Source organism: Miscanthus floridulus, chromosome 14 (genome assembly GCF_019320115.1).
Source record: "Miscanthus floridulus cultivar M001 chromosome 14, ASM1932011v1, whole genome shotgun sequence".
Taxonomy (NCBI): Eukaryota; Viridiplantae; Streptophyta; class Magnoliopsida; order Poales; family Poaceae; genus Miscanthus; species Miscanthus floridulus.
In genome coordinates, this window is record NC_089593.1 from 3,348,712 (window position 1) to 3,372,153 (window position 23,442).

Sequence of the window (23,442 nt, forward strand, 5' to 3'; positions counted from 1 at the left end):
TAGGGCAAACGGCAGCGGCGCCACTGCCACCGTCGCCGTCGCTCACCTCCACCACGGCTCCTGGTCGCCGTGTCCCTCGTCCCCTAGTCTCCTATCCCTACGCCCTTCGCAGCCGCGGTAGGATAAGGGTCCTATCATGCAAGGCTATGCATGGAACATATTCCGGCATAGTTCAGCATGTCAGGGTCCTCAAAATAATCTGTCAAAACACACAGGTTATATTGGCAAGGTTCGAACATTCAGTTAGCCTTTTGATATGCAGCCAAAAGATAACTCCTATATGACCCGTGTCTGTCACTGTCAGGACCACATTTCTGTCTCGAACGGTAGTCTCAAATGCAAGGCGTGTAGTAGTGGCTATCCTAGTATCCTGCAACCTAGAGGGTGCACTGTAAAGTAGCAGGTAACATACGAGAAAGTTTAGCTCCTGTGGTGTTACAAGTCATGAAGCTTAGGACCATGAGGGCGATGGCCTTCCAGGGGACACCTACACTGCTTCTGCAACTCCAGGTACCTCTCCATATCAAACTTCTGCGCTGCACAAAGCTTTTTCTGCCTTGACAAGAACAGACTCTCCATGAAGTCCCGATACGTCGGATCTCTTGAGGTGATGAGGAAATAGGCGTAGCCGACGAGCAGGCCAGATGCGGTGGTGAAGAAGGCGATCGGCTCCATCACGTCCCACGAGAATTCCCAGAACGTGAGGCGGAAGAGGAGCCCGACTTGGCACATGAAGAACCCTAAGCCAGACCACAGGATGCGCCGCACTTGCTTGTGCGCCAGCTTGTCAATCTCTTCCTTCTTTGCCTGGAGCTGCTCGAACTCTTCTTTTCTCGGGTCATTCTCTGGTGATAGCGCAAGTGGCACAGCCCTTCTAACCAGGTCCACCACCTGAAAATGGTCAATGGTCAATCAATGTAAGATTCAGTCAGAAAGATTACATCATGACTCCTTTGGCTCGTCTTGCACGTAACTAAGAAAAACCTTTGACTCTAAGCAAATTGGCTGGATATTCATTATCTTCTCTGTCAATAATAGTGAAATTGAGACCTTCCTACAGGCAACAACTGAAAGCAACAGGAAGAAAAAAAATCTCACACTGTGATGCAATCCTTTTCAGATAATTGTCAATGTGCTGTCCACACTTCAAAGGATAAATTAGTACCTTAATTCCAGGTGGATGCTTTGATGCTTAGGTGGAAAGAAAAAATTAACAAGATTCCACTTTTTCCACAGCGCATACTATGGTCTTTGTTCTGATCAGGGTAGGTGAAGAACATACAGTAGTTGTGGAGGACCGGAAGGTACCAAATCAAAGAACATGTGATCTAATGTTAATCTGTACATGGCTCCAATTCCATGTGCAATGCTTTACAGCTAACTGCATCCTCACGTGACTGAGGATTCCTAACCGCATCCTCACGTTACTAAGCATTCCATTTCCATGTGTGCATCTTGACTATTTTCCCAATATTATGTTTTCCTCAACCATCTGGTAACTGAACCTAAAAAATGAGGATTTTCGTCAGTTGTTAGTCTCCAATAATATAGGAAGACTGAAACAGGGCATTACTTTGGGAATTTCATGTGGTTTTGTTTTTAAGAAAGGGAGGCATCCTCATCGGTGAACGAGGTGCTGCAGCTAGTCAAGGCCGAGGCCGATTGGTGGATCGACGCCGGCGCACGGGGAGGTGGGATGGTCACCCTTGAATGTTGTTTGTTTCAAAATGTAGCACTTGCAAAACACTAATGCGGCCGTGGAACGGCTTATATTGCTCAAACTCTTTCTACTTGATACAATGATACGCATCGCTTGTGCGTATTCGAGAAAAAAAAAAGAAAAAAAGAAAGAGTGATTTGTATGAAACGAGTTCCGATTTTAACTGATTAGCAAGGATGTAGACCCAATTTGAAACAAGATAGCAAAAAGGGTTCACCCGAATCGGAATCCGGAATAAACCGTTACGAGAGCAGCAAGCAGTTTCGAATTCGATACGAGGAGACTGCAGACGAAGAACCTATGACGATACAGTGACAAAGTGATGTAACGCTCAAGAAATGCGACCTTCTCGGGGTGGAGGTAGGCCTTGTCGCGGAAGAGCAGGACGACGCCGGCGTGGTCCAGGGCCCGCGCGAGCGCCTCGGCCTCGGCGTGCGTGCGCGCAGCGCCGGCCTCGACGCAGGCGTCGAGGAGCTGGCCGTACCCGACCACCTCGTCCCGGCCGTCCCGCAGGCGCCGCTTCAGCGCCTCGGCCGGCGTGACCTCCGGCTCGGGCTCCGCCTGCGCCGGGCGCGGCGGCGGCGGGGAGAAGGGGCGCGCGTGGAGGAAGAGAGCGGCAGTGGCGGTGGCGGCGGAGGGAGGGGACGGGGACGGCCAGCGGCGGGTGAGGAGGAGGCGTGCGGCGGCTGCGCGCCACATGGACATGGTGGTGGAGGAGGACCGGCGGCAGTGGGATGGCGGTGAGCCGGTGAGGCCTTGCTTTGCTTAGCAGTTACTCCTAGCAAACAGTTTCTCCCTGCTGTCGTGTGACTGGGTTTTGCTCAGTCTGAAGCCAGGTAAAGAAAAAACACCTTGAGCTAGATGAGACTTTGGCATTTCACCCCTCGTCTAAAAACTGGTTTCGAACTTTTATTATCCCACGAAGTGGTTTCGTTCGTTTGTCATTATAAAACTGGTGTATCCAGCTGAAACACATTTTAAGCAGTTTTAATTCGAGAGAAAAAAAAGAACCTCTATCTCTGCCTACTGTTTTTTTCATTAAAACGGATCGAACGTCAAAACGCGTGAGCCCTCTCTCCCGTTACTCCCTCTCCTCCATCCCCGCTCCCCAGCGGCATCAACCGGCACAAGCCTGCCACCACGCCGCTCCCCTCCCGTGCCGGCGCTGGCCTTCCTCCACGCCGCCCCCTCCCCTGCCGGCACAGACCTGCCCCCACGCCACTTCTCTCCCGTGCCGGTGCTGGCCTTCCCAACACCGCCCCCTCCCTTGCCGGCACAAGCCTGCCCCCTCCCTTGCCGGCACACGCCCCCACGCCTCCTCTCCACTGCAGGCGCCACCTTAGGCCCGCAGGCTATGTCCTGACAGGGCTCTCGTGATACTGCGACCTGAAAGGCATCTGACGCACAGGGCTCCCAGGCTCCATCCTTGCGTGGTTTGGACGGGCAAATGCCATTTCACCATTGGGGCCCTGATTCTGAACTTCCATTTGGACAACGTCTTGGTAGAACGGTCCTGATATGGAATCCGATAACTTGATGATTAGAAGCAATATGATGGGAAACATGCCGATAAATTACAAGAGCAAATATTATCTGAGGCATCACGATCAGATACTGAAAGGTACTTGAAAAAAAAAGGAGTAGACACTCAAAGGATGAAGAAAATGCAGTTATAGCAGTGAGCGCACAGCAACATGATGCGGCCTATCTGGTCAGAAAGGAAACTCGAGAATAACAAAAAAGCACCAAAACAAGCGTTGCTGGCAAGGGGAAAAGCGCAAAAGGAAAATACAGTTTCCACAAAGTGACCGCATAGCCCAGCATCAATGCATCATAGAGCGACAGAGATTGGTTTCGAAAACACCTTGTGAAGCGCGGGCGGAGGGTCCGTTGCAGCAGGCGGCGCTCTCGGCGGTGGGGATCCCCGCGGCGTTGCTCTTCATGGCCTCCTGCTTGGCGAGGTGGTTGATGAAGGCGGACAGGCTCCGCACCCGGGTCCCGGTCTCGGCGACCACCCGGAGCACCCTGGCCGCCGCGGCGTCGCCGAGCTCCGCGAGGTGGGCGCGCGCCCACCGGTCGGCGGTCTGCCCGAGCTACGCCTCGAGGCGCGCGAGCTCCGCGGACAACACCGGGAGCAGGGGCGCCGAGCACCCCGGCGAGGACTGCATTCCTCCGAGGCCGGAGAGGTCTAGGGTTTAGGGCTTAGGGAAGACCGCCGCGAGAAGCGGCGATGGCAGAAGAGGAGAGGCTTGCGAGGGAAGCTTTCGGCCGTCCGGCCAATCTGTTTTTGTTAGTCGGAAGAAAACAGCAGGCAGGGATAGGGGTGGAACCACGTGTTTTCTTTTTTTTCACAAATTAAAACTATCCAAAATGTATTTGAACGGGTAAAAATGCGAAATCAGTTTTTGATGATGGGTGAAATGCCAAAGTTTCGAGCCACTGTTCGCCTAAACGGTCGTTAAGCCCGTTTACACATTGTTTAAACACTACACGGTGGTATACCGTTTCCGTTTAATCAGTTGTTTTGACCGTTTAAATGGTTGTTTTTCCCGTTTAAACGCCCGTTTTGTCCGAATAATGGGCTAAACCATAGGTGACCGACTGTTTACCGTTTAGATAACACTGTCTCGAGCTAGATCTACCATTTTCAACTTTTCATCTTTATAAGTCCAATCTTAAAAAAATATTTTGTTATTTCCTCCGTCACAGAAAGATATTACTCTAGCTTTATTTTAAATTTGATCATGTTTATAGAGAAGATTATTAATATTTATTACAACAAATAGCTACATCATGAAACTATCTTCCCTGATGAATCTATGTCACTTATTTTATATATAATAATATATATATTAATATTTTTATATAGATTTTGTCACATTTTGAAATTTAAGATAGTTTTTTGACCGATGACAAATCTAGAATGCTTTCCTTCTAAATGTTTCGTTTTGATGAATGAAACGGCTCTCTAGTGAATAATTTCATTTTGATGTTTCATATAGTGGCCATAGAATTTAATTGTGATGCATGAATTAAGGCCATTTTGATGCAATGAGCCTCATATTACAAAGTCTTAGAAGTTAGAACAATGTATACCCATATTTTATTTGGTTGAAACCCTATGTTTTTCCTCATAACTCTAATGTCATGTCATGAAATTTGTCAGCACCTTATCTATTGGTAATAAAACTAGCATTGGGGGTACGTGTAAGTGTCGTTTATGTGAAGTGGTTTTGACGAAATTGGTTATAAAACTGCATATGGTTTTTGGGTCCGTTTTTCCTTATAAACCGGATCAATTCCATTCTTCTTAATTGAAAGACAGAGTTCTTAAGAGCTTTAAAATTATCCTCTATACCTATTGAAATCACATGTCAATCAAGTATTGGTTCCTTCTAAGGAAGACTTGTATCTCCGTTGAGGAAGCTGTGATTGATCAAAAGGTCAAGCTCGATCAAACTGCTTTTGCTTCAACCGCTTTCCTCGTTTCACTATTAAACTTCTTCCCTTGTGGAGACGGAGTCGAGGCTTTCACAAATTTTCAAGTGGTTCACCATAAGCACAGATTCTCATCGGGCAACATCTAGACATTTAGGGTCCGTTTGGTTCTTGTCGTGGGATGCCACGCCTCAGCTGCGGCCGCGCTATAATTGCGGCGTCAAATTCGGCCGCCGCAACTGCGGCAGATTGTGGCCTCGCAAATGAATTGCGGGAGTGGGTTGCGGCCGCGGCATGCCACAACTGTGGCAAATTACGAAAGCGAACCAAACGCTTGCCTCGTCTACGGCGCAAAAAGTGCGGCAGGGTGTGGCGTAGTTTGGTAAGCAACCAAACGCTCCCTTAATTTGGAACATAAAGAGCACTAAAGAGAAGTCCTATTCATGTTGCTATGTTAAAAATGTGTTCATTATCTTACAAAAAATGATTCGTGTTATGCAGTTGCAAGCATGTTTCCATCGATGAATCCACCAGTAAGGGCTTTTGTTTAGATGTTCGTGTATCCACCTTAAATCCACGTATGTTGGAGTAGATTGGTGTGGAATTTACCATCCAACACGCATGGATCGAGGTGTTTAAATTCTACACCAATCTACCCCCTGTTAGAAGGAATGGTCTAGCACATGTATAGGGGCTGCGGTTTGGAAGCATGGACCGAGTTCATTGTACCTTGCATGTTTGTTATACTAGAAATAGATAGTTGAGCTATTTTAGGAATAGGTGGTTGTAATTCCTCAATTGATGTAACTTGCCACGGTGGGGGCTCTTCCCACCTACATAACACGCAGCCGAGGATCCCAGGAGGGCAACCTCGTTAACCCTATTCTTCACATGGTATCCAGAGCCTTCTTCCCACCGGACTATTGAAGATGGCGTTCCAATCTTCCTCTTCTTCCTCTGCGCCGCCAGCCGCATTCTTCCCCATCACTTTCCTGCCCACCAACGAAAAGCTCAGCCGAGCGAACTTCCCATCATGGCGTGCACAAGTTCTATCCGCGCTGCGTGGATCGCGGCTTGCGACATTCATCCATCCGGGGGCTGAGGTGCCGTCCCCGTTCCTTGCCCCAGATAAGGGGAAAGAAGATTCGAAGGAGCCACCAAAGCCCAATCCCGAGTTTGAGGAGTGGGTGGCAAAAGATCAGATGGTGTTGAACTACCTGTTCTCCAACATGTCCAAGGAGATCCTTGGACAGGTGAACAGTGAGGTCACCGTGGCGGGCGCGTGGGCGGCCATTGAAAAATTGTTCGCCTCGCAGTCACGTGCGCGTGTGATCTCCACGAGGATGGCCCTCGCCACCGCCAACAAGGGCACATCCTCCATCGCCGAATACTATGGCAAAATGAAGGGCCTTGCGGACGAGATGGCATCCGCTGGCCGGAAGCTGGAAGACGAGGAGCTGGTGTCTTTCATCCTCACCTGCCTCGACGTCGACTACGATCCCGTGGTGACCGCGGTCACCGCCCGCGTCGAGCCGATCTCTATCGCCGAGCTTTATGCTCAACTCATCAGCCACGAACAGCGCCTGGAGATGCGTGGCGGCGGCGGGAACCAGTCTTCGGTGAATCTAGCGTCCAGAGGAGGGCGCAGCAATAGTGGCGGGAACCGCGGAGGTGGAGGCCGCAACAGCGGCGGTCGCGGTGGCTACAATCGCGGCAACAACAACCGCGGTGGCGGTGGCCGCGGAGGAAGTGGTAGGCGCGTCCCATTTCAACCGGGCGTGTACTGTCAGATCTGCACCAAAGAAGGACACTCCGCTTTTGACTGCTTCAAGAGGCATGATGCCTCATATACGCCGTCACAGAAGTCGGCGTCATCAGCGACCTCGTCCTACTATGGAGTAGACTCCAATTGGTACATGGGTACGGGGGCGACTGATCACATCACGAGTGAGTTGGACAAACTCATGGTGCGTGACAAATACCACGGTGGTGAGCAAGTTCACACCGCCAGTGGCTTAGGTATGAGAATCAGTCATGTTGGTCATGGCATTTTGCGCTCCCCACGTACAAATCTTCATCTTAAAAATATTCTACATGTTCCTGATGCTAGCAAAAACTTGCTTTCTGTTAATCATTTTACTCGTGACAATGGTGTCTTTCTTGAATTTCATCCAAATTACTTTGTTGTTAAGGAACAGTCAACGAGGAAACCTCTCCTTGAAGGCCGATGTGAGAATGGCCTTTATCCTGTGCGCTCGCCTAATAAAGAGGTCCTTGGAGTCATCAAGCCCACTGTGTCCTTGTGGCACCATCGCCTCGGTCATCCTGCTGCCGCCGTAGTTCAACAAGTTGTTCATCATCATCAACTCCCAGTTGCAAAAGAGTCCAATAACAATCATGTTTGCGACGCCTATCAGCAAGGCAAGAGCCACCAATTGCCATACCCAAGATCATCCACCATCTCTGATAGTGCTTTTGACCTTGTTTTTAGTGATGTATGGGGTCCGGCCCCCACTTCTGTTGGTCACAACAACTATTATGTGTCTTTTATTGATGATCATACTAAATTTGTTTGGATTTACTTGTTGCGGAAAAAATCTGAAGTTTTTCAGTGCTTCAGAGATTTCCAAATTCTTGTTGAAAGACAATTTGACAAAAAGATTTATTCCATACAAATAGACTGGGGTGGTGAATACCAAGCCCTTAGTTCCTTTTTCCAACGTGTTGGCATCACGCATCGTGTTTCCTGCCCACACGCCCACCAGCAAAATGGCGCAGCTGAGCGAAAACATAGACACATCGTGGAAGTTGGTCTCACCCTTCTAGCGCATGCCTCGATGCCCCTCAAGTTCTGGGACGAGGCCTTTTTAACTGCTGTCTTCTTGATTAATCGATTACCGTCACGCGTAATTAACAATGAGACACCCTTCTATCGTCTTTTTGGAAAAGAACCTGAATACACTTCTCTCTGCACCTTCGGGTGTGCTTGCTGGCCTCATCTTCGCCCCTACAACACCAAGAAGCTTGCATTCCGTTCCAGACAATGCGTGTTCTTAGGATATAGTAACCAACATAAAGGATTTAAATGTTTAGACCCAAAAGAAGGGTGTGTCTACATTTCTAGGGATGTCACGTTTGGTGAGCATGTGTTTCCTTTTGCCTCTCTCCATCCTAATGTTGGTGCACGACTGCGTGCCGAGATTGCACTTCTACCCGATGTCCTAATCAATCCAACTAGTACTGGGGATGCACAAATGTCTGACCTTGGGTTGTTTTCTCCATTACCTTCTAACGGTTCAAATGTTTTTGATGGAGATCAAAGTGTTGTAGGGCAAAATTTCGGCGCAATGCCACATTCATGCAGCTCACAAAGTTCAAGTGGGGGGCGTCATTTCATGTGCCCCCCCGTCGGGGATAGCAGCGCGCCCGGAGTGGATCTCACTGACGCGGCATCTGATCCTGGCAGCGCATCTACTGCGGGATCGACGCCCATCCTCTTGCCAGGCGCGTCTCCGATGCTGTCTCCCCATGCGAGCGGATCTTCTACGCTAGGATCTGGTGGTGCTGCACGGACTGCACCAACGGAACCGCCACAGCATGATCCAGGGAGTGGGGGTCCGCAGGTTTTGCCTGCGGGATCTGCTGCTCCATCGCCGTCTGTGGTTTCGCCTGTGGCTTCATCACCGGTCGCTGCACAAATGCCGCAGGGGCCGGTTACCAGGCTTCAGCAAGGGATCAGCAAGCCAAAGGTCTACACCGATGGGACTGTACGATGGTGTCAGCTCGCTACCACCTCTTATGATGAACCTAGCTCAGTGACAGAAGCACAAGGTGATCCGAAGTGGGTGTCGGCCATGGACCTTGAGCACCAAGCCCTCCTACGCAACAAAACTTGGCATCTTGTTCCTCCACCGAAAGGTAAAAATATCGTTGGGTGCAAATGGGTTTATAAGATAAAACAGAAGGCTGATGGAACTGTTGATCGTTACAAGGCTCGCTTGGTGGCAAAAGGGTATAAGCAACAATATGGGATTGACTATGAGGACACTTTTAGTCCCGTTGTTAAGGCTGCAACTATTCGTATTGTTTTGTCTGTTGCCATGTCCAAGGGCTGGTCACTGAGGCAGCTTGATGTTCAGAATGCTTTCCTCCATGGTGTTCTTGAGGAGGAAGTGTATATGCATCAACCTCTAGGGTATGAAGATCCATCTCATCCCAACTACGTTTGCAAGTTGGACAAGGCATTGTATGGGCTCAAACAAGCTCCTAGAGCGTGGTATGCTCGCTTGTGCAGTAAGTTGCAATGTCTTGGTTTTGTGCCTTCCAAAGCCGACACTTCCCTCTTCTACTATAGCAAAAGGGGCCACAGTATATTTGTTCTTGTTTATGTCGATGATATTATTGTTGCTAGTTCGTCTTCTCAGGCAACAGATGCACTTCTAGCCGATCTGTGGGCCGAGTTTGCCCTCAAAGATCTTGGTGATCTTCACTTCTTCTTGGGCATCGAAGTCAAGAGGGGGCGTGATGGTTTGACTCTCACCCAAGAAAGGTATGCTTTGGATATTTTGAAACGGTCAGGCATGCAACTCTGCAAACCGGTTGATACACCATTGTCACCCACTAAAAAACTAAGCATTGAGAGTGGTGATAAGCTAGGACCTGATGACTCTACCAAGTACCATAGCATGGTTGGAGCTCTCCAATATCTTACTTTGACACGTCCTGACATAGCCTTTGCAGTTAATAAAGTATGTCAGTTCCTGAATGCCCCAACCACTGTACATTGGAGCGCCGTAAAACGAATCCTGAGGTATGTAAAGGGGACTGTAAATCTTGGTCTACAGATTCGGAGGTCTAGGTCTATGCTTGTCAGTTCCTTCTCTGATGCAGATTGGGCCGGTTGTGTTGATGATAGAAGATCAACAGGTGGTTTTGCCGTGTTTCTTGGTGAAAATCTGGTTTCCTGGACAGCCAGAAAGCAGCCAACTGTGTCGAGATCTAGTACGGAAGCTGAATACAAAGCACTAGCAAATGCTACTGCAGAAATGATTTGGGTTTAGAAATTGCTCACTGAACTTGGTGTTGCACATCCACCCCGAGCTCTGTTGTGGTGCGATAACATAGGAGCAAAATATCTAGATGCTAATCCTATCTTTCATGCTAGGACCAAACATATAGAAATTGATTTTCATTTCGTGCAGGAGCGAGTTGCACAAAAGCTACTGGATATTCGTTTCATACACACAGGTGATCAAGTAGTAGACGGGTTCACCAAGGCACTACCGATTGTGAAGCTTCGACAATTCAGGAACAATCTCAACCTTAGAAGTGGCTGAGATTGAGGAGGGGTGTTAGAAGGAATGGTCTACCACATGTATAGGGGCTGCGGTTTGGAAGCATGGACCGAGTTCATTGTACCTTGCATGTTTGTTATACTAGAAATAGATAGTTGAGCTATTTTAGGAATAGGTGGTTGTAATTCCTCAATTGATGTAACTTGCCACGGTGGGGCTCTTCCCACCTACATAACACGCAGCCGAGGATCCCAGGAGGGCAACCTCGTTAACCCTATTCTTCACACCCCCAACACACATGGATTGAGATGGAATGCTCATCACACATGGATTGAGGTTGTCAAAGAAAAAATAAGTCATTTTTAGAAATAAAAATAAGTCCTTATTACACGAGAAGAACTCTTCCCACCGTATTTTCACAGCTTTGTAAATTGTAAGGGCTTTTCCGCAGCAGCGGCCAGTGCACGGCCCACGGGCTCGCATTCCAAGTGGGCTGCTGGGTTATCAATGTAGAAATCAGGCCTGCTACAGGCCCAGGCAAACAGCCCCACTGGGCTCTCTCTCTCGTTCCCTCCTCTCCCATTCTCGCTGCGACGACTGGGCGCCCCGCCGCCGCCGCCCTACGCCAGGTTCTCCCAAGGTCATCACCGGCGACGAGCACCCACCAGGTACCCCACTCACCCCTTCTATTCCCTTCCTGCTGTGCGAAACCGAGCGCCCAAGCCCTAACTTAAGCTACTTTATGTACGTGTATTCGCATCTGATTCTAATCACAAGTGTAGGTCGTACCCTCGCGCAGCAGTAGATATTCCTGCATTTTAGAAATCCACAAGTTTGTATGGTCGGTTCGGCCCTTTTCTTCTTCCTGCCCTTTTGATTGTTCAAGCAGGTGCACCAACAGTTCTAACCGTTTTTGTTGTTAGTCCACACCAAGTCACCAACCAATGTAGTTGTTGCTTCTGCGATTGATACTTCACTGTCAATTTGTAAAGGTTGGGTGAAGTGTCATGCATATGGTGCTCCTATAATAACCAGAGTTGTGTACTGCAATGCGATATATTGTATACATTTAGTTGTAACTTGGAGATTTCGAAATCCGACCCCCCCCACCCCCCCCCCCACCCCCCCCCCCCCCCCCCCCCCCCCCCCCCCCCCCCCCCCCCCCCCCCCCCCCCCCCGACTTACTAAAAGCTTGCAATCCTGTGCAGTAGTTTGAACTAATTGTACCACATCTTAATAATAGTTTCAGCATTTGCGTTGGAACCATAAATTGTGCTGTGCTTCTGTCTCCTGTTTCTTTAAACAGTTTTTTATATGCTTCCGCTTGCTTTGATAGCGCAATCAACCATTTTTTTTATTTGTAGTTCAGGGTCCAGATGTTAGTCGCAGAGGTGCTTAGAGTTGGAGCTTACATCTCTAGGTTTTCTCGACATGCATGCTAAGTATATAATCTAGCGTTTTACATGTGACATGCTTTTGTGTTGTATAGCAGAATACATATTCTTGCCTTAACTGAGGTTGTGGACTGTACTTTGTTGAACAAGCTGTGGCCTGTGGTACAAACTTACTGCATACTTGTTCTGTTGATACTTCTGTACTTTTTTTTCTAAAAATAGTTAGTAGAGTTTTAGAAAACGGTTATGCGTACAGTTGCCTCTATTAAATCTGGGAAAATACCGGGGCCTTTGTAGGTTAATTTATCTGCATACAGTTGCTTGTACTGTTGAACAATGAGAAATCTTGGGTCTTTTGCTGTTTCGATTCTGATTACATTTCTGTGCAATTTGTTTTTTGATGTTTAATCAAATTGCTATAATGCTCCCTCAAATTCAGGCTGTAAGATTTTCCAGCATTGGTTATTCACGCACTTCTCGATTTAGAAAACCCTTCTCGATTTAGAAAACCTCAAGTTCTGGACCTGATCAGCAAAACAAGTTCTTACCACTTTAGTCAGTCCAGACTCATGGCAATGGCTGCAGGTCCAGCCAATGGTGATTCAGAGAGTGGTCCTCAGAGGAACTATCAGGTTGTTGTGGCTGCCACTCAGGACATGGGCATTGGGAAGGATGGGGTTTTGCCATGGAGACTTGCTGGCGATCTTAAATTCTTCAAACAGCTTACACTAACTACATCTGACCCTGCCAAGAAGAATGCAGCTATAATGGGAAGGAAAACATGGGAGAGCATTCCAGTTAAGTCAAGGCCATTGCCTGGTCGTTTGAACGTCATACTTACTCGATCTGGTAGTTTTGATTTTGCAACAGCAGAGAATGTTGTTATCTGTGGAAGTATGAAGTCTGCCTTAGAACTGCTAGCATCTACTCCGTATTGGTTATCGATTGAGAAAGTTTTTGTCATAGGAGGTGGGCAGGTACTGAGGTGAGTTCTTATCTTTTGAAACAAAATATTGTACTTGCACTCTGTTGTCGTGGTAACTGTGTTGCAATTCCATTCACCCTTCGGCAATGTTTTTTATCATTTTATGTAGGGAAAATCTTAATGGACCTGCATGTGAGGCCATCCATCTAACTGACATTCAGTCGAGCATTGAGTGTGACACTTTCATCCCTCCAATTGACTTCTCGGTGTTTCAGCCATGGTATTCATCTTTCCCTGTGGTAGAGAGCTATATCAGGCATTCTTTTGTGACTTTTGTTCGTGTTAGAAAATCGGTGGTAGAAACCCATGATTGAAATGGCAAGGAATCAACTGAGGTTAATACCAAGAATGACAAGTTTGAAACAGAGAATTTCTCTTTTCTCTCCAAGATGATATTTGACTGCCATGAGGAGTATCACTATCTCAATCTTGTTGAAGACATTATAAGGTATGGTGCTCAGAAAAATGACAGGACAGGAATTGGAACATTGTCAAAATTTGGGTGTCAGGTATTTCTCCTTAACTTTGAATATTCATTTTTATCAACCAGTAAAATAATTTCTTTTCATTTTCTTATTAGATGCGGTTCAACTCAAGGAAAATTTTCCCTTTGCTGACAACAAAGGTATGCAAATATCTTGTATTTTCAGATCTAGCCCTGAGTCAGCATTTGCAAATAGAAATGTGCAAAAACTTCTTTAGTTTTTAATGATTTGTGAGAAGAAACACAGGCAAATCAGTGTGTAACTGTGTATAAAATTGTGTTTCTTTAATGCTTTGTGCTTGTTACTTTTGGAATGTGTGTTTATCAAGTTTGGACTGTGCCTTTTTTATTTTTCTGTTGTTTACAATTATTGGCAATCAACTTGATGTTGGTTTAGTTTTCTTCTTTTAGGGACCTGCTATGCTGGGACATCAAAGGCGCGTTGAGTCAATGTAAAAACTTAGCCACTTTAATGGAGATGAAACCCAAAAGAATCCTGTTGGAGCATAACCCTCTTAGCGACGCGCCATGTCGGAACCCAGGTATGGTGTTAAATGAGCAAGGGCCGGGTCGTCACCCCCGTGGCACGCCGTGTCGCGATCTGGACACAGTGTCAAGTGAGCAAGGATCGGGTCGTCGCATCCTTAGTGGCGCACCACATCAGTGCCCGGGTGTGGTGCAAAATGAGCAAGGGTCTTCACACCTACCTCGGCGGGTGCGAAGGGTAAGGAAGCTAGTCGAGCCAACTAGGATCCGTTTAGGTAGCTGGAATGTAGGGTCCCTTACAGGTAAGTTAAGAGAGTTAGTGGACACAGCGGTTAGGAGACGTGTAAATATCTTATGCGTCCAAGAGACTAAATGGAAAGGGCAGAAGGCGAAGGAGGTGGACAATACCGGCTTCAAGCTCTGGTACACAGGGACAACTTCAAATAAAAATGGAGTAGGAGTTTTGATTGATAAGATACTCAAAGATGGTGTGGTGGAGGTGAGAAAGCAAGGTGATAGGATTATCTTAGTTAAACTTGTCATTAGTGATATGGTCTTAAACGTAATTAGTGTGTATGCCCCCCAAGTAAGTCATGATGAGAGTGCTAAGCGACTTTTCTGGGAAGACTTAGATCGCTTGGTTAGAGCTGTCCCTAGTAGCGAGAAGCTCTATATAGGAGGTGATTTTAATGGCCATGTAGGTACATCAAGTGCAGGTTTCGAGGCGGTTCATGGGGGTTTCGGATAAGGCAGTAGGAACGAGGAGGGAGAGGAAGTCTTAGACTTCGCATAGCTCTTGATCTAATGATAGCTAACACTTTCTTCCGTAAGAGACAGTTCCATTTAGTGACCTTTAGTAGCAGCCAGTACTCTAGTCAAATCGACTTTGTCCTTACAAGAAGGAGGGATAAACGAACATGCGTGGACTGTAAGGTGATACCTGGAGAATGTGTGGTCGCTCAACACAAGCTGGTGGTGGCTGACTTTCACTTTCTGGTGCAAGCTCGTGGGAACAAACAAGCTAGGATTGCTAGAACGAAGTTGTGGAAATTAGAAGGGGAGGCATCAAAGGTCTTTAAGGAAAATGTCATTGAAGAGGGCCCTTGGAATGATGAAGGCGGTGCAAACAACATGTGGGAGAAGATGGCAACATACGTTCGAAAGGCTGCTTCAGAGGTGCTTGGAGTGACCAAGAGGAGCGGATGCGACTCGAAGGACACTTGGTGGTGGAATGAAGATGTGCAAAAGGCTATCAAGGAAAAGGAGTGCTATAAGCACTTGTATCATGACAGGTGTGCAAACAACATAGAGAAGTACAAGGTGGCAAAGAAGACTGCAAAACGAGCGGTGAGTGAGGCAAATGGGCGGGCCTATGAGGACCTTTACCGATGTTTGAGTACGAAGGAAGAAGAGAAGGACATTTATAAGATGGCTAGGGCTCGCGATAGGAAGAAGGGACTTCAACCAAATCAAGTGCATAAAGGATGAGAGGGAGCAGCTCTTGGTGAAGGAGGATAAGATCAGACATAGATGGCAAGAGTATTTTGATAAATTGTTTAATGGTGAGAACGAGAACACCACCGTTCAGCTGGATGACTCGTTTGATGACACTAACAGGCGCTTTGTGCGGAGGATTCAAGAATCAGAGGTCAAATAAGCCTTGAAAAGGATGAAAGGGGGTAAGGTGATGGGCCCTGATGGTATCCCATTTAAGGTGTGAAGATGCCTCGGGGATATAGCTATAGTATGGCTAACCAAGATGTTCAACAATATCTTTCGATCGAACAAGATGCCTGAGGAGTGGAGAAGAAGCATATTGGTACCAATCTACAAGAACAAAGGAGATATCCAAAGTTATATTAATTATCGAGGAATTAAGTTGATGAGCCACACTATAAAGTTATGGGAGAGAGTCATCGAGCAGCGCCTGCGAGGAACGATGCAGATATCAACAAATCAATTTGGTTTCATGCCCGGAAGGTCAACCACAGAAGCAATTTTCTTAATAAGACAGGTTATGGAGCGGATTAGAGAGCAGAAGAAGGACCTCCACTTGGTTTTCATTGACTTTGAGAAGGTTTATGACAAGATACCAAGAAATGTTATGTGGTTGTCTTTGGACAAACATAAAGTCCCATCAAAGTACGTGACCCTCATCAAGAACATGTACAACAATGTTGTGACTAGTGTTCGAACAAACGATGGTAACACATATTACTTCCTAATTAAAATTAGACTTCATCAAGGGTCAGCCTTAAGCCCGTATCTCTTTGCCTTGGTAAAGGATGAGGTTACCAGGAACATATAAGGGGATATCCCTTGGTGTATGTTGTTCGCTGATGATATAGTGTTAGTGGACGAAAGCCAGGCGGGAGTAAATAGGAAACTAGAGTTATGGCGACAGACCCTTGAGTCTAAAGGTTTTAGATTGAGCAGAACTAAAACCGAATACATGAGATGTGACTTTGGCGGAGTTGTACAGAAGGAGAGAAATGTGAGTTTGGAATGTCAAGTAGTGCTTAAGAAGGATACCTTTTGGTATCTGGGATCGATGCTACAGAGGGATGGAGATATTGATGCGGATGTGAGCCATAGAATCAAAGCAGGGTGAATCAAGTGGCGACAAGCTTGTAGCATTCTCTGTGACAAGAGGGTTCCACAAAAGCTAAAAGGCAAGTTCTATAGAACGGCGATTAGACCGGCTATGTTGTATGGGGCAGAATGTTGGCCTACAAAGATTCGACATGTTCAACAACTGAGTGTTGCAGAAATGCGTATGTTGCGATGGATTTGCGGTCACACAAGAATGGACCGAGTTCGGAACGATGATATACATGATCGCCTAGAGGTAGCACCAATTGAAGAAAAACTTGTCCAACTTCGGTTGAGTTGGTTTGGCCATGTTCAAAGGAGACCTCCAGAGGCACCAGTGCATTGTGGAGTCCTAAGCCAAGCTAATAATATGAGGAGAGGTAGAGGAAGACCGAAATTGACATGGGAGAGGCAATAAAAAGAGATTTGAAAGCTTGGGATATACCTAGAGATCTATGTTTGAATAGGAGTGCTTGGAAAGCAGCTATTGAAGTGCCTGAACCGTGACTTGGGGCTCTTGGTGGGTTTCAACTCTAGCCTACCCCAACTTGCTTGGGACTGAAAGGCTATGTTGTTGTTGTTGTTGTGGTGGTGGTGACTATGAGTTTCTAAATTCGATCCTGCAGTGTGTAATGTTAATGGAGCTCTTGTGCATGTTATTATTGTTATCTACAAGTCACATATGACAATATAAGTGGATTCAGTGGAACATTCTGTTCAATCATTCTACCATTTTATAACTCCTTTATATCATACCTGAATATCTGTAAACATTCCCCTGAACATGTGATAGAGAGCCTTAAGGCCACCACCTGTTGTTAAACATCAGGAGTCTAAGGTCCAAAAGAAAGAGTTTGAGTAACTATGTTACCATATTTAGGTACTATTGATGACTAATGCAATAACATATGCTCTTTAACAGAGGGTATTTTGGCGTGGTGTTGTCGAAGAACTCCTGTGGTTCATCAGTGGCTCAACGAATTCAAAGGTGCACATGATTAAATCATTTTAGCGGATCTAGTGCTATCTTTAGCCAAATTTATCCAATATTTTGATTTAATTTAGGTATTTATGCCTTAATGTCTCTCCTGCGTTTTCGAGAAAAAAATATTATGCCTTAATGTATTACCTGCAGCCTACATGCCATGATGCTTATGACACTTTGTTGGATTTTACGAAATGTACTAACCCCTTTGCAACTTATGTCTAGGTACAAACAATTACAATGCTATGTTGATACCTGCACTTTTGTAGAGTTTTGTTTCATTTGTTTTTCCTTTCAATCACAAACACAAGACTGTTTAGTTTTTCTAACTTTGCATGACATAATTCTGGGTACTTTCGTCTCTTCTTCCTTTTATACCCTTGCCTGAATACTAATTTGATCACCAAATGCCTTCTCTTCCTCATTTATTTTTTTGACATCATATTACTGCAGCCTAACTCATTAATAGTGTAAGACAAGCTGTTCATTTTTTGTGTACTATGTTTCTTATTGTATTAATTTGATATGATTAGAGTAGACATGGAGGAGAGACCATTCATTGATTAAACTACCATTTATACTATGTTGCAGTAGGAAGAAATTTTGTCTCAAAATTGTACGACTTCATGCAACAAAATTGAAGAGGCTGAAATGACTTACATTTGTGGGGTATTCAGCCTAACCTCTTCAATTTTGTTGCAGTAGGACACTTAAAAATTGTTTCTTGAAAGTTCTTGTTTTCTAACCTTGCCCTTCAATTCGTAGGTTTTGCAAGAGAAAGGTATCCATATCTGGGATGGCAATGCTTCAAGAGAGTATCTTGACAGGTATATCTTGGATATAGGCTGCAAATAATTTATATTTCGGTTCTTGATGCCTAATCCACATGGCCATCTTTTCTAGTGTTGGCTTGGGACACAGGGAGGAAGGCGATCTAGGTCCAGTTTATGGATTTCAATGGCGACACTTTGGTGCTGAGTAATCTTACATTCCACACCCTCCCTCCTCTCCTTCTCTTGCTTTCTGCTCTTTCGCTCTCTGTCATCTTTATGATAATTTAGTTATTTGACAGATATAAGGACATGCATGCTAACTATACTGGAAAAGGTTTTGATCAGCTAATGGATGTGATTGACAAGATCAAAAACAATCCTGATGATCGCCGAATAATTTTGTCAGCGTGGAATCCTCCAGATCTTAAGAAAATGGCTCTTCCTCCTTGCCACATGTTTGCACAAGTTAGTGTAATTTGTCTGCTTGATTTAAGTTTTATTTTTTTACTATTGGCTCTGTTTTGACTTTCCCATGATGGGCACACTTGTAATAGTCCATTGTAAGTTGAAAATTAGTTCTACTTTTAAATTATAGTAGATTGCGAACATAAACTATGTCTTGCTAATACATTTGTAAGAGTCAGAACATATTACTTACATATTTATTTGTGATAGCTTTGCCAACTAACAACATTTGCATTCAACCTCTTACAACGTCATCCAGTTTTATGTGGACAATGGGGAGCTATCCTGCCAGATGTATCAACACTCTGCAGACATGGGACTTGGTGTTCCATTCAACATTGCATCATATTCTCTTCTCACATGCATGATTGCTCAAGTTTGTGGTACGTTCTTGTATGCCTTAATCGTATTATTTCAACTAAGCTTGTTGTGCACCTTAATACATAGCTTCTTGGTTGTCTGTTGTACTGTATAACTGTATTCTAGTTTAGATTAATTTCATTTGGATGCATTTACTGTGCACTTTGATTTTCCCTTTTACTTGTAGAAACAACACACATGTTAGGTCTATATTCTAGATATTTTTGTAACTAGTTCTGAATAGTTTATATGATGCAAGGATTGTGATGCTATCTGGTATGTTTTCCTGTTCTTTCTTTTGATGCCATTTGTATCTAACTGATAAAAGCTAGAGTAGGCTGTGATGCCATCTTGTATATTGTTTGTTTCTTTTTGATGTCTTTTGTATCACCGATAGAAGCTAGAGCAGGGTGTTTTGCAGCTCTAACCCGTTGTCTTAATGTTGCAAGATCTTTCTCCTGGAGATTTTGTCCATGTCATAGGGGATGCTCATGTCTATAGAACTCGTGTTCGAGCTTTGGAGGAGCAAATTCAGAAGATGCCTAAACCATTTCCAGTGAGCCATTCCTAACAGAACTATTTTATTGAAAAGATGAAATCTGCTTGTTCAAACTAGATGGTTTGATGTTTCTTTTTGTGTGCATTCTGCACATATGTATCTTACTCTGTATGGGCGTTATATGCAGATTTTAAAGATGAATCCTTCAAAGAAGGATATAGATTCTTTTGTGGCATCAGACTTCAAGCTGGTTGGCTATGATCCTCACCAGAAGATAGAGATGAAAATGGCAGTATAATGGTAATATTCTATCGTTTCTACTGATGGATTATCATTTTCTTTTGTCATTACAAGTTTGCTTGGTCGCTGGCACAACACAATTGCCAATTTTGGTAGTTTGTTGCATGCAGTTCAGTCAATTGGCTAGGAGGAATAATAGGAAAGATGGGGAGTGATTGTAGGGAGTGGATTAGCCTCGATGACTATTTACCTGTTCAGTCAATTGGTTTGTTGCATGCAGTTCAGTCAATCGGCTAGGAGGAATAATAGGAAAGATGGGGAGTGATTGTAGGGAATGGATTAGCCTCGATGGCTATTTACCTGTTCAGTCAATTGGTTTGTTGCATGCAGTTCAGTCAATCGGCTAGGAGGAATAATAGGAAAGATGGAGAGTGATTGTAGGGCGTGGATTAGCCTCGATGACTATTTACTTGTAACCCGCATGGGCTTAGTGGTTAAGCAAGAAGTGAGTTATTATGATCAGAGCCTCCTAGGGAGGGAGATCAGGCTCACAACCTTGCCATTGTTCTAAGTCTAGCCAGATTTAATAAAGCCAATCATCCAGCCATATCATCTGTCCAGAATGTGCTGGTGAAGACCGGGTCGCGGTCGCTGACGATGGTCGAAGAAGACGTGCGCTACCGTAGTCGCCGTGTAGGGGTGGCCAAGAGCGATGAAGTGGGCGTACTTGGAGAAGCGGTCAATGACGATGAGCATCCAGACCGCGCCAAATCGGTGGTGCTCACCGTCGTTGACCACTTCTCCAAGTACGCCCACTTCATCGCTCTTGGCCACCCCTACACGGCGACTACCGTGGCGCGCGTCTTCTTCGACCACATCGTTCGGCTCCACGACATCCCTTGCTCCATCATCAGCGACCGCGACCCGGTCTTCACCAGCACATTCTGGACAGAGCTCTTTGCTCTATCTGGGGTGGACCTCCGCCTCAGCTCCACGTTCCACCCACAGAATGACGGCCAGTCGGAGGTGACCAACAGGGTGCTTGGCGTCTACATCCGGTGTCTTGCCGGCGACCAGCCACGCAACTGGTTGCGTTGGCTGCCATCTGCTACAACACATCGTACCAGACGACACTGCACACTACTCCTTTCCAGGTGGTCTATGGCTGGGCGCCACCCACTATGGCCAGCTATCAACCCGATGTCGCCCGCGTCACTGCACTGGACAAGCAGCTCCGTGATCGTGATGCCTTCTTGGCTGAAATCCGTGAGTGGCTGCTGCATGTTCGCGACCACATGAAGCTTCAGTATGATGCTGGTCATATAGGGACATCCAGTTCAACATTGGATACTGGGTGTGGCTCCATCTGCACCATCGCGTCACTGCTGGCAACACCAACAAGAGCAGCAGCAAAGTGTCGCCGCGCTACTATGGCCCATATCAGGTCGTCGAGCGTGTTGGCCCAGTGGCGTATCGTCTTCAGCTGGCCACCCAAGGCAAAGATTCATGATGTCTTCCATGTGGTGTTCCTCAAGCAGTTCGTAGGGACACCATCAGCAGCAGTGGTGCCTCTTCCTCTCCTATCACGAGGCTGTGTAGTGCCAATGCCTGAGTCCATCGTCCGCACTCGCCTCAACCGTGGCTGCTGGGAACTTCTAGTTCAATGGGTTGGCCGGCCAGCTGCTGAAGCAACCTGGGAAGCTCTGGACACATTCAAGGAGGCGCACCCAAAATTCCAGCTCGAGGATGAGCTGTTTCCCAAGAAGACCAAGTCCACAACTTAAATGGTTAGCAGGCGGGCTTGACTGGTGCCAATTTTGGTAGTTTGTTGCATGCAGTTCAGTCAATGGCTAGGAGGAATAATAGGAAAGATGGGGAGTGATTGTAGGGAGTGGATTAGCCTCGATGGCTATTTACCTGTTCAGTCAATTAGTTTGTTGCATGCAGCTCAGTCAATCGGCTAGGAGGAATAAAAATAGGAAAGATGGGGAGTGATTGTAGGGAATGGATTAGCCTCGATGGCTATTTACTTGTAACCCACATGGGCTTAGTGGTTAAGCAAGAAGCGAGTTATTATGATCAGAGCCTCCTAGGGAGGGTGATCAGGCTCACAACCTTGCCATTGTTCTAAGTCTAGCCAGATTTAATAAAGCCAACCACCCTGCCATATCAATTGCTTCTCGCTGCTAGTATTGCATTTTGCCAGGATAAATCTTATCTGTCAATTACATGCTATTGTTTCCTTGACATTGTTGTACTGCTCCTTTTGTCCCTGATGACCCTGAATATTAAAGACTTTGGCCTGGAACCGTGCACTGGTCTTTTCACCCATTCGCCACTGCAGAGTCTGGAACTAAATGCATACATGCTCTAGTAAAAGTTTTGCTATAGCTGCATTGCTTTACCATGATTCATGTTGCGCTCTTTCAACTTTTGCAGGTGGCTCAGCTCAGCTGGAGCCCCAGCCTAGGACCTTGGCGAAATCATTCAGACTGGTAGTATATATATACTCCTACAAATTAACCGGGCATGGCACTATAGTTTGTTTTCGGTGATGGTGCTGAATGTCCATTGGGATTTGGGAGTTTCTGCCCTTGTTTTCAGTTTTGTACTCTGGTCGGTTAAATGAACTCTACCAAATTGGTTCTCCCCTGCCCTTTTATGGGGCCATTTGATGACTCAATTGCGAGTGAGATGCTTTGGGCACACCCTGTTGCAAGGGCCCACTGGTGTGTGCACCCGTGAGGCTGAGGCTGCACACTTTGTAACTGAAAATGTTGTGTACTTGATGAAACTTCGTACGGTTTCTATCTGGTTGCCTTCATGCGTAGGTCTGATTTTCGAGTTGCACATCAGCCAGATGACGACTTGTGAGTTGTGACGGTAGGTTTTTAAGAATGCATTCTGCTCCATTTTTCCTGTGCTGTGTTGGTTGGGTGAAAGGTGAGTGCCGTGCTTGCTTGACATAGCTTAGCACTGTTTGCTTCGCTGAAAAGCCAGGCTGAAAAGTACTGTTCGCTGATTTGTTGTTTCGTTGTGAGAGAAAAACAATGTACCATGACTGATAAACCAGGCTGATAAGTTCAAGCTTCAAGCGAACAAGGCATTGGATCGGCCTTGCTAACGGTTACCGACCGTCTTCATAATAAATATAACACGTAGTGGTAAAATTTGCATGAGATCGTTTTTCATCTCCAAAACGTTGTATAGCCTTACTCCAAAATTTGCTTTGACCAATGGAAGCCTCCAACGTCCAAGCCTAGATTGCGACTGAGGATGAAAACGGTCGGAAAAACCTTAAATCGTTTTCTACTTTTACATTTGAATACGAAAACGAAAGCGAAAGCGGTAAAGCCGGACACGAAAACGAACGCGAACTTATGGAATATTAAGAATTTCGAAAACGAACCAAATCGAGCGGAATTATATCGAACACGGTCGGTATATGAAAAATTAATACGGAATAATGACCCGTAGGACTTAGTCATGCTCTCCGGAATTTATGTGTAGCACCATAAAATATTTACCTTGAATCTCCAACCCAAACCCCTTCCTAGATTTTCTAGAAATTACAAAAGGTGTCACAAAAATACAAAATCCAATTTGGGCTAAATTTTCCTCCCTCCTCTCCCTACGCTTGGCCCGATGGCCGCTCGGCATGGCAGGCTCGCTGGCAGCAGCCGACGCCCGCGCTACATGCAAGCTGCAATTGCTAGCCACCAGGCGC

The 23,442-nt window shown here is 46.0% G+C and overlaps 2 protein-coding genes, 1 non-coding gene and 1 pseudogene across 3 annotated transcripts; 3 read left to right on the forward strand and 1 right to left on the reverse strand.

Annotated features, from left to right (window-relative positions):
• Positions 1 to 293: 293 nt before the first annotated feature.
• Positions 294 to 2,507, reverse strand: LOC136505968 (calcium uniporter protein 6, mitochondrial-like). The gene is made up of 2 exons (XM_066501098.1): positions 2,066 to 2,507; positions 294 to 891 (listed from the first exon to the last, which is right to left on the reverse strand). Exons 1-2 carry the CDS (start codon positions 2,423 to 2,425, stop codon positions 436 to 438), a joined length of 816 nt encoding a protein of 271 aa, XP_066357195.1. The 5' UTR covers positions 2,426 to 2,507; the 3' UTR covers positions 294 to 435.
• A 4,090-nt stretch (positions 2,508 to 6,597) lies between these two features.
• Positions 6,598 to 6,736, forward strand: LOC136506307 (small nucleolar RNA Z247). The gene has a single exon (XR_010771521.1). It is a non-coding gene; the product is annotated as a small nucleolar RNA Z247 (small nucleolar RNA).
• A 4,272-nt stretch (positions 6,737 to 11,008) lies between these two features.
• On the forward strand, positions 11,009 to 22,547 carry LOC136505089 (bifunctional dihydrofolate reductase-thymidylate synthase-like; annotated as a pseudogene).
• LOC136502903 (uncharacterized) lies at positions 20,373 to 21,499 on the forward strand. Its single transcript, XM_066498153.1, has 2 exons — positions 20,373 to 20,753; positions 20,870 to 21,499. Exons 1-2 carry the CDS (start codon positions 20,373 to 20,375, stop codon positions 21,497 to 21,499), a joined length of 1,011 nt encoding a protein of 336 aa, XP_066354250.1.
• Positions 22,548 to 23,442: the final 895 nt, after the last annotated feature.

Excerpts from the sequence above, each read along its gene's own strand:
- LOC136505968 (XM_066501098.1), bottom strand. The coding sequence starts at position 2,425 with ATGTCCATGTGGCGCGCAGCCGCCGCACGCCTCCTCCTCACCCGCCGC. Across the intron at positions 892-2,065 it reads CCTACCTCCACCCCGAGAAG|GTGGTGGACCTGGTTAGAAG; the intron begins GTCGCATTTCTT and ends GACCATTTTCAG.
- LOC136502903 (XM_066498153.1), top strand. The coding sequence starts at position 20,373 with ATGGTCGAAGAAGACGTGCGCTACCGTAGTCGCCGTGTAGGGGTGGCC. Across the intron at positions 20,754-20,869 it reads AGTCGGAGGTGACCAACAGG|GTGGTCTATGGCTGGGCGCC; the intron begins GTGCTTGGCGTC and ends ACTCCTTTCCAG.